A 10284-nucleotide genomic window follows, 5' to 3' on the forward strand; every position below is an offset into this window, starting at 1 on the left:
CAAAGTTTCTGGAGAAGCTACACGTTCAATGCCCAACCCAGCGACCCAATCCTGCTCCTGGATACGCCCTCTCACAACAAATCAGTCAATCATAATGACCATTAATCCTATGGTCCATGTTTATTGGTTAAAATGTCCCGTCAGTATTATGACGTAGATCTTCTTGTCCAACCAATCGTTAGAGTTTTTTTGTGTAGAAGGAGCAACAAGAGTTTAGCAAAGTGATCGACCTATTGTTTCTGGGACCTTTATGGTGTAGTTTTGACTACTTTTGTTAATCGGCGAGCATCGATACAAACTCCATACACTTTGGTTTTACTTTTATAGAACAACCCGGTTTATTCCAGGCCGTAGTATGGATGAAATACGGCCTAACAGTGGCGCGCAAGCCCACGGGCTGGTGCCACTGTTTCCTCCCGGACTGCAGGCTATATATGGGGAATGTCGGCGACTTTACCCCGATCAGGCTAACCCGCTGCAAGTTACTGCCATTGTTAAATATTGGTAGGTAACACGATATGCTGTAGCTGGTTTGAGTTATACTCATAAGTAGATATTCTAGCATATAGTAGGAAAAGTTTGTGTGTCAAAGGCTAAGAAATATCATTAAGTTAGCTTAGCGCATAATGCTAACGTTTACAGTTAAGCTAACAAACATCCAGGAATATCCTTTGAAAACAAGTTCAAAACGACACAAACTTGCTCCAAACACTACACTAATTGAACGCAATGAGCAATATTAGTTACTTAATCCTAGTTATAGTTTCATATTGCGGTTTAAAGGGTTTAGAAAGAAGAAATCGGCCGTTGTAGAAGCTCAGTCCACTGACAACAAAAAGAAAATTTTACATGGTCAGTGGTTTTCCTTCTCCAGGCTTGGTGGACCAGACCCCTTAGACTACATCAGCATGTACAGGAACATGGGCTGTGCGGCTCAGGACGTCCAGGAACACTGGCACTATGTAAGCTTTGGACTCAGTGACCTGTATGGAGATAATCGGGTCCACGAGTAAGTTACTTTTTTGTGCTATTTTTCTGCATTTTACATAATTGATCTCTATTAATGTATTATTACTATTCTTATTATTTTTTACTAATGCATTTTGTGTGGGGGGAAAACCTATCTACAGGTTAACACTTTGCATGATGACCCATTGTAATGACAATTTATTGATTTTGACATGCATTGTGACTTTAGCAATCCCTTGCACTTAAGATTAAACAAACATCCAGATACTGTTGTTCTTAGGTCACTTTTTTGCCCCAGATTCACAGGAACAGACGGGCCCAGCGGATTTGGGTTTGAACTTACCTTCAGGCTCAAGAGAGAGGCCGGAGAGACAGCACCTCCAACGTGGCCTGCAGAACTCATGCAAGGCTTGGCTCGCTATGTCTTTCAGTCAGGTAAGATTTATAAATCTTGCAAAATGGTGCTGATGAAGAGTACAGTGGAAAAAAATGTTCCTGCAGTTTTAAAGTAATCAGTGATATCTTCTGGTCTTGTATTTGTTTTTGTTTGCTCTGCCATTATTAAACTCGGTGGATAAATTTTATTTTAGAACTGCCTCTCTATGCATGTTTCCAGCATTTGTGAGCTATTATGTCTTAATTTATTTAAAATATGTTCTTAGATTGATATATTTCAATATGCCTGGATGGAAGTCATTAGCAACTCTGATTCCCAGGAAGTCTTGTTGCCTGTGTCCCCCCCTTTGAGGCTTCAGTTCAATTATTGACTTAATATTTGAGGTCATTTTTTCAATCTTTGAGATTTTTTTATGTCCAAAAATGTTATTTATTGACCAGAGAGAAGTTAGACAAACTCTTGCAGAAAGTGAGGATATCTAAGGTTCTTTGCGTTGCTTTCCAGCTGGGGTCAATTTGCTTGTGGGTGGGCCCTTAAGTTAACTGAATGCTGATTCTTGGCCATCTTCTCTCCCTTGGTTTTCTTTCCACTCTACACAGGGTGTTTATTACCTCCCAAGTAGACAGATTCAGTCAGATGGAAATCCATTTTTAATGCGTTTCATTCCACATCTGGACTTCAGTTTCATTCCTGTTTTCACTTCTTTTTGTTCTTCTTCTCACATTTTTCTTCTATTGTTGCTCTTTCTTTATCACTTTAGGGAAATTAAGAATAGAGATGAGTGCAATTCTCATTTTATGAAACATATGTTCTCTTTTTTGTGTTTCTGTAGAAAACACATTTTGTAGCGGGGATCATGTGTCATGGCACAGTCCACTGGATAACAGCGAGTCTCGCATTCAGCACATGTTGCTTACTGAAGACCCACAGATGCATCCCATCCAGACTCCGTTTGGTACTGTCAGCTTTCTCCAGGTGGGTTTGAATACCTCGCATGAATAAACAACTTCACTATAAACACAGCGTTAGCTTTGAGAAGAGGCTGAGGAGTCGTAATTAATTAGGAGATTGGATGAATTGCTTTCAAACGTTGGCTGCAGTTCCTTTTATTCGACAGAAGAAAAAGTAGCACTTAGTTTAAGAAGCACAAGGTTCCTGGATCTAGACAGAGTTGAGTTTAATCAGATTTAACCTCTGCAGCTCCCAATGACACAAAGAAATACATGAAAAAAAGTTGTTTTGATATGAGACTTTCATACTGTTCTGTATAGATGCACAGTTCGAATTGCTTTTTTACCTGAAATCAGGTGCATCACGTCCGATAAATAAAAGGGGAACAAAACGATAAAACACAAACATTCTGCGTGTTGCATGAGTTCCTGCAAGACTTTATGAAATTCTGCGTTCTCTATAGATTGTGGGCGTTTGTGCAGAAGAGTTGCAGGCGTCCCAGCAGTGGAATGGACAGGGTATCCTGGAGCTGATGCGTGGAATCAAAGTGTAAGTAAAACTGTTGAAGCGGAAAGAATTCCAAGCATTATCTTGATTTATTGCATGGCTTTTTGCCTAGTTTATAGAATTGAATGCAGTTTCCACATGTTTACCTTGAATCAGAACAGATTCTTGAATACAGCAGTATCAGCTCTTAGGATTATGGATGATGGTATCAAAAGTCTGAACAGTTTCCGAAAAGAAATAATCAGACATTTTTGATTATTATCTTTGAGTCATACTTTTGAGGTTGAAATTGCAAATTAACTGTTGCTGCTGAATGCAAGGAGTTTTGTTTGCATGTCTTATTGAAGTGCAAAATCAATCAGCTGTTGAATTAATATCAAAACGGGGTTTGAAGTAACTGCTACAGGACATTTGGCAGTAGATATTTAAGTCTCTGCGGATTGTTGGGTGGGGTGTTTTAGGACTGAAGCTGCTTCCTGCAAATTAAATGTGACCTCATTATATTGGAAGATCTGGGAAGTATGCATGCACACTTAATGAGAATCCGGAAATCTTTGTAGTGTTTCCTAAGCAGTTTTTGGGGCTACAGAAATATTTTACACTAGATTCTGTTGGAGGAATATCAAAATTTAGGATGCAGGTTTTATTCTAGAGAACCTGAGAAACATTGCATCAAAGTTGCTGCATTATTGCTAGTATAGTAATAATTTGTTGCTAAATTATTAATTAATAAGAAGAAATTAGTCCCTTATAAATGTAAATTCAACTTAATTGCAGCTGGGTTTGTGTTTGGTATGCCTTAAATTAATTTTTTTAAATTCATTTTTGTGCTGCAGCTTTAGGTTCCTGTAACAATAAATTAGACCTTTAAATATTTAATCTCAACTTTAACATTTACCTAGAGAAGTCTGAGCTGCTGAAGTGAAGTGAGTGTAGGTGTTAATTTATCTCATAGCTGTTCAGGTGAATCTGACACATCATGTCGGTAGAAAATTTCAGTGTAATAACCCAACAAAAATAACTGCTGCATCGCTAATGAGTTAAAATATGATCTGACGCCAATTTAATGTTCTGATTCATAACTAAGAAGGTTAAAGTTGAAAGACAGAGAAGCTCTTCTTTCAGTATCGTGGGAGTTGATGAGTCAAACCGAAGGACCATGTTGGTGATGAAACACTTTGAATGTAGTGCCATGTGAGCTCATTTTGTGAGGGAACGGATAAAAATCATCTGGCTCTGCAAAACTGCAACCAAACAGCTGGACAAATTCACAGTTCTGAGTAAAAAAAAAGAAGTATTTACTGTGTTAAGCGATAGTGTTTTGCTCAGATCAGCTGTTAAAATTAACTTTGTATTGAAAACAGTCCATATCACTTACACTTTGAGTGTGTTGTCACCTGGGAGTGCAAACTTTGGTCATTTGGTGACTTTCGAGTTTAACTTGAGGTTGATATTGATTGTCTGGTTTGCAGAGCTGGCGGCCCCTGGCTCATCACTGACATGAGGAGAGGAGAAACCATTTTTGAAATTGATCCACATCTACAAGTAAGGTTTCATTCAAATCGGCGCACATACAGTTGCATCCTGCATTTTGCTTTAGTTGAAGGTTAAAAGATAATGAATGAGGTCAGTTAATCTTTAGTATTTCTAGTTACATTTAATTGAAAAAGAAATTTTCAGAAAATTTGAGTGTTACAAAAACAAACACGTTATGTTAAACATAACAAATGTTTAATTCAGAAAATCCTATAACCTCTGTAATCATGGTGAAACTGCTGAGCCATGTTTGAATATGTTAAATTTCTTGATTGGGTTGAAATCAAATATTCAGAATGAATCATTCATATGGGCACAAAAGTAATTAATCCAATCAGGAGTTACTTCCTGCTCTCACTGCCAAAAGTACCAAAGACAGACATTATTCTGAATAAAAGCAGCAACATGCACAGAGTTGTAAAATTTCCCTTAAAAAAAAAAGGCGGAATAAGTTGTCCTTCAGTCTGTGCTAAACATGACAACAAACACAGAAGTGTTTTCAGAGTGGTCCCATGCAGGTTCTGATAATGCCTGAGAAGTTACCACACCCTTTAGTTAAGCCTCCCTCTCCTTCAGAGAGGTCGGACTGACCCGGCGTGCGCCTTTATGAGCTATTTTTAATTTTTTTACATTTTTTTCCCCGTGTTTTGGGAACTGACGCCCCTGTCGGCTGCTGTAAAACCTGTCTTGCTCTTCTCGAGCGTGGAGCTTGGACGGTTCAGCTACAGGCTAAGCAGTATGCTGTTGATGTTCCTGCATTACAGGATGAGATATCAGCAGACCAGTTTTACTTCCCTGACATATCGCGCACATGTACAGTCAGGTCAGTTTGCCGCATTCATAATTACAATTGTTCTCATGGACGGCGTTTAATTTGTCAGTTGGCATGAGCCACCCCTCTGTACTGATACCGATCTGTGTGTAATGAACCCAAATAATGAGCAACACTTCCTGAATAAAATCAATCTAAATTTTTGATGATGTTTCTTTTATTTATTGAGATGCACTTCTAAAATGTTTGGCCCATGTGAGTTTCACCAAAGCTAGTGTTAATGTTTGCATATGTATGTTGCACATCCAAGCAGGAGAGAGTGGATCAGGGTATTGAAACCGAGGGCTCCAACCTGAGCGGTGTGAGTGCCAAGTGTGTGTGGGATGACCTGAGCCGACCCCCAGAAGACGAGGAGGACAGCCGATCCATCTGCATCGGATCGCAGCCTCGCCGGCTCTCAAACAAAGGTACGGCATCTTCCTAAAGACTACAACAGGAGCAAATCTAAAACACTGAGGTCGGAAGCTGCTTTCAGTAGCTTCTAGCTTTTTTCTTATTCCCCTCAACAGACACAGAACAGATCAGAGAGACCCTGAGAAAAGGACTGGAGTTTAACAGCAAGGCGGCCTTGCCGCCCATCAGCAGCCAGAAACAGAACCACGACAGAGCTCAGTGAGTTCTCCTCCCACACACCAACACACATACATGGGCTCTGCTCAACTCAATGGGGCCCAGCGAGAGAGATGCCTCCTTCATGCACAGTGACTCAGAACCCTGCTGACATCTGAGCTGATATCACCATTGTTTCCAAGAAACCGGCATATTATGTTGGTTTGTCTCAGTTAATTTCCTCCTTCCTCTAGAACTCTGTTTCTCCTGCAGAGGGGGTTCCATGAAATTGTGAAGCAATCTGTCTACATTCCCATGTGCTGACAAAGCCCTGCCATCTCCTACACTTTTCCCTCCTGCCCTACAGTTTTTCCACAGTTTCATCAGGAAATTTGTCACTTTAGGGAGCCCCACTTACAATATATCTTGTTTTTTTTTGTGTGTTTTTTTTTTCAGAAGTCGAAAGGACAGTTTGGAGAGTGAAAGCTCAGCAGCCATCGTTCCTCATGAGTTGGTCCGAACTCGGCAGCTGGAGAGTGTCCATCTAAAATTCAACCAGGAGTCCGGCACGCTGCTGCCCCTCTGTCTGCGGTATGGCCGAAACGCCACCACTCCCAAACTTAATTCACTATTTAGAAAATGTGTACAAAATGGATCAAAGGTTAATTTCAGAATATTGTGGGAAGATAATAGATAATGTCTGTTTAAATTGAGCAGAGATTCAGTTGTACCTAGTTGCCTAGTTTTCTTCTTTTTTTTTTTCAATCAAAATGTGAATTTTTTGTTGACGAATTGTTACAGATGCATTTGGAAAGAGTGTTCATAAACTATTCTGTTCTCTGTGTAGGATTCTTTCTTAATACTAGAGGGAGACCAGACGCTGGTTTTAGAGAGAGCAGTCAGTTTGAAGTGTGCCAAGACAGAAACGGCGCTGTTTTTTTAAAATAACTTCCTAAATTAAAGTTACATGTCACTGGATAGAGACACAACTAAAATGTCATCTGTGAACCGAGACAAGATTTTCAGCACAAATCACAACATTTTATGACAATGGCTTAAACATTCAAAATCAATCAGTTTCTGTCATTTTAGGTTGGGTTTCATGGCTAAAAGTAAAAAGGCTTTCTGTCTTTGAACATGGCAGGATTGTTGAACTGCACAAGCAGCTCTCACAGAGTGACTTCTCTGCAGTGTTTGAGCTCAGTCAGGCAGTCATTTTAGATGCTATAAAGGATCCTGTGGCATCAGGAACAAAAACTGGTTGAGCCAAAACAATGTGGCTTCCACTGATCCCGACTGCAGGCCAATAAACACAAGCCGGCATATAAAAGAGAAGGATGCAGACCTCAAAGAACAACAAATGTCTTAAAATGCCACATTTCCAAATGCTTGAGGCTCCCTCGCCCAACAGAGCACCAAATATGAGACATTTACATGTGGATAAAAACTGATGCGAATGGTCCTGATGGCTTCCAGCTTTCCTGGCATGAGAAGTTCCCACTTTTAAAATTAGCTTCAAAAGTTTTCTGTCTAAGGAAACTCAGCAGATTATATAATGTCCCTTAGATCATCTAAGGTCACATCATCATAATTCCACTGAAAATAGTTTTGGGATGGTGGTTTACAAAAACATACATCAGGCCAGGGTAGAGCTATGTTCTCAGCACACAACTGGAAATTATCATTATAACATATATTTATTTATTTGTTTTTTACTTTTAATAAAAAAGTACCGTGAATACTTTTTCCAAACGGTACCTGTAGCACAGCTGCCTAAAATAAAAAAAGCAATTGATCGCCATCTTCATCTTGCTCCTGCACACTAAAACCACTAGCTGTCTTTTTCAGACAATTGAACAGCCTCACACACACTTCCTCATCCTCTCTTTCGTTGTCACTCTCAATGTCAATTTTGTCTCAAGGCAAACTCACTTCTGATCTCGTGCCATCCTCTTCATCACACAGCAGTCCAGCCTCAGTGGTAAAAATCCACTGCAGTACAGGCTTCTAATCCTCAAATTACAGTTTATTAGCCTGACACTAAGGCAACAAAGCAGGTTTTCTGCAGTTCCAGCATTGATACTGTGATGATAACTGCTATGTAGCTCCACTTAAAAATTAAACAAAAAAGAACAGCTTCTGTGGAACGATGTGATATTTTGACTCTTTACTGTGACGTGTTTGTACTAACCAGTTTGAGTAAAAACAACTGTTCCCTTCAGCTGGAACAGCTGAACACACAAGGTAGAGCTCTCCTGAAATGCAGCCGGTAAACAGACTGTTGACTTGGTGCTGCTCTCATCTTTCCACCTCTGATCTTCAGCGTCTCATCACACACTTCCAGTGATGTATTCACTCTACGTTTAGGTTCAAACTCAGGTCAAATGGAAGCTTTTAGAGCTTTTCACAATTGAAAATGGTTTCAATTGCTATTGTAGTCCAAAAAAATTAATTATCTCAATTTTAGTAATAAACTTATCAACATTTGCCATGCTTGGTATGGCCTTAAATTTTTGCTATTGATGTTGTCTCACTATAAATAATTTAGGAAGCAAAAGCAAAATAATTGTTTTTCACTTCCATAGGAAGTGACTTCTTTTATGAGATTTGACTTGAAAACAGTAAAATAGCGATCACTAAAAGCTGCCAACAGTAACTGTTATGAAGGTTGCTATATTCAGCAGTCTGCTTGTAAAAATACTGCAGTCAGAGGGAGAGAGGAAAATAATGAAAAAGTTGTATTTCAATTATTTCTTTAATCTCAAAGACCTGAAACTGAAATAATGCTGTGGGGAAGTCAGAACTCGCAGAAACCCTGCTACTTGTCCAGGTCAGATGAAGCTGCGTGTAATCGGATGAACTAAAGAATTCATGTTGTGTTGTGTTTGATCGCGTGCAGAGGCAGGTTACTCCACGGGAGACACTTCACGTATAAAAGCATCAACGGAGACACGGCCATCACGTTTGTCTCTACTGGAGTCGAAGGAGCTTTTGCCACTGAAGAGCATCCCTATGCAGCGCATGGGCCCTGGCTTCAGGTATGCACATAGACGGGCTGAGTTGTTTTGTGCGATTTGTTTACACTCAAAGCATTTAACTGGTGTTTGCCCTTTGCCCACATAGATATTGCTGACTGAAGAATTTGTTGAGCAGATGCTGGGGGATTTACACGAGCTCGGCTCTCGTGATGAGGTATCTAACATAAAAAAAAAAATTTAAAAACACTTTGTGCTTTAGGTTTTACTTTCAATTTGCTTAGCTGTCTCACCTCTGGTGTCCTTTTCCTTTTGATCAGTCAAAATTACCCAAGGAATACAGTTGGCCAGAGAAGAAGCTGAAGATTTCCATCCTGCCAGACTCTGTGTTTGATAACCCATTGCAATGAGGCAGAGAAATTGCAGACAAATGTTTTCCAAGAGCATCGCTCCCAGAATGTGCTGCAAATCGAGCAAGAAAAAAAAAAAGAAGAAGTAGAAATATACTTTCATCCACAGAGGACTGCTTTGCTCCAGAAGACGATCCTGGGGATCATTTCTGACTGTTACTGTGTTCTCAGACTAAGCCCATTGTTTACCACTTCTCTCTGAGGCGTGAGTACCTTGAGGTTATCAACCCAGCCTCAAACCAGCTTGTTCAGATGGTTGTTGTGTGAGAACTTTGCTGCAAGGCAAACGGGATGCTTGTATTGCTCAAACAAAACAAAACAAAAAAAAAACAACTGAAATGTACATCACTGACACAACATCCTTGATCATCAGAGACTGTCTGTAGCAATAACTGGGTTACATTTTATGAAACACTACTATTTATTCAAGTGGCCTTAGAAAAGGGACTTAAAATGGCAAACCAGTTTATCGGTCTTGTTTTCAGTTACACCTTTTTTGTCTTTTTGTTTTTTGTATAGTATTTACAAATGCTGGACATTTTTCTTTTATGTGTTTGTGTTCACACCAAAGTTTTTGGCTGCCGGTACTGTCTGTGTCTCAAATCTTTCAATAGCATTGCCTTAGCAAGCCACAGAGCTTTGGTTACCTACGCTGCTGTTGTAGCTCCCTCTTTGCCCAGAGCCTTACTCCACAGAGTGTTACATGTAACGTTTATTTTCCTCATGCAACCAGGTGTGTTTTAAAAATTGAAATGCATTAGGCTTTCAGGAAATGTCAAAGAAAAGATACCAGCCTTCCATAACCTAACATGGGACCTCCTCAGTGCCTTGAGCTACAAGCTATTTTCCGTTTACATACAGCACCTGATTGTTTGGTAATTAAATGATAAAAAACCTGGTTAAGCTGCCAACCATCATATTTCAATCCCCATCAACATAGAAATGTAAAATCTGCATATTTTGGTATTGTCTTAACCGTATAAGTACTCTTCATGCAGCTTGTGACGGCATATTTATGTTTTTTATCATTCAGAATGAAAGAAAAGTTTAGATGCCGAATTTTTTATTTTTTTTTATGAGTGAACCGGCTGGCTGTAATCCTAAGTGCATTAAAGAGTGTAGCTATTACACAAATAAATCAGGATCACTGATTGAAAA

The 10284-nt window shown here is 39.5% G+C and overlaps 1 protein-coding gene across 2 annotated transcripts; it reads left to right on the plus strand.

Annotated features, from left to right (window-relative positions):
* The first annotated feature begins 205 nt into the window (after positions 1–205).
* sufu (suppressor of fused homolog (Drosophila)) lies at positions 206–10284 on the plus strand. Of its 2 annotated transcripts, none has more exons than XM_055030033.1 (12): positions 206–504; positions 875–1009; positions 1268–1404; positions 2199–2341; positions 2781–2866; positions 4297–4369; positions 5443–5599; positions 5702–5804; positions 6198–6332; positions 8641–8779; positions 8865–8933; positions 9037–10284. In XM_055030033.1, exons 1-12 carry the CDS (start codon positions 356–358, stop codon positions 9124–9126), a joined length of 1416 nt encoding a protein of 471 aa, XP_054886008.1. In that variant the 5' UTR covers positions 206–355; the 3' UTR covers positions 9127–10284. The 2 variants fall into 2 exon arrangements, with proteins under 2 accessions (XP_054886008.1, XP_054886009.1); XM_055030034.1 differs by having other exon boundaries at positions 5446–5599.

This window comes from Poeciliopsis prolifica, unplaced genomic scaffold (assembly GCF_027474105.1).
Source record: "Poeciliopsis prolifica strain line A6 unplaced genomic scaffold, Auburn_PproV2 SCAFFOLD005, whole genome shotgun sequence".
Lineage (NCBI taxonomy): Eukaryota > Metazoa > Chordata > Actinopteri > Cyprinodontiformes > Poeciliidae > Poeciliopsis > Poeciliopsis prolifica.

What these genes read in the sequence shown, in the direction of transcription:
- sufu (XM_055030033.1), top strand. Translation starts at nt 356, where the DNA reads ATGGATGAAATACGGCCTAACAGTGGCGCGCAAGCCCACGGGCTGGTG. An exon ending in GTACTGTCAGCTTTCTCCAG is followed by an intron (nt 2,342 to 2,780) that starts GTGGGTTTGAAT and finishes CGTTCTCTATAG; the next exon opens with ATTGTGGGCGTTTGTGCAGA. An exon ending in CAGAACCACGACAGAGCTCA is followed by an intron (nt 5,805 to 6,197) that starts GTGAGTTCTCCT and finishes TTTTTTTTTCAG; the next exon opens with AAGTCGAAAGGACAGTTTGG.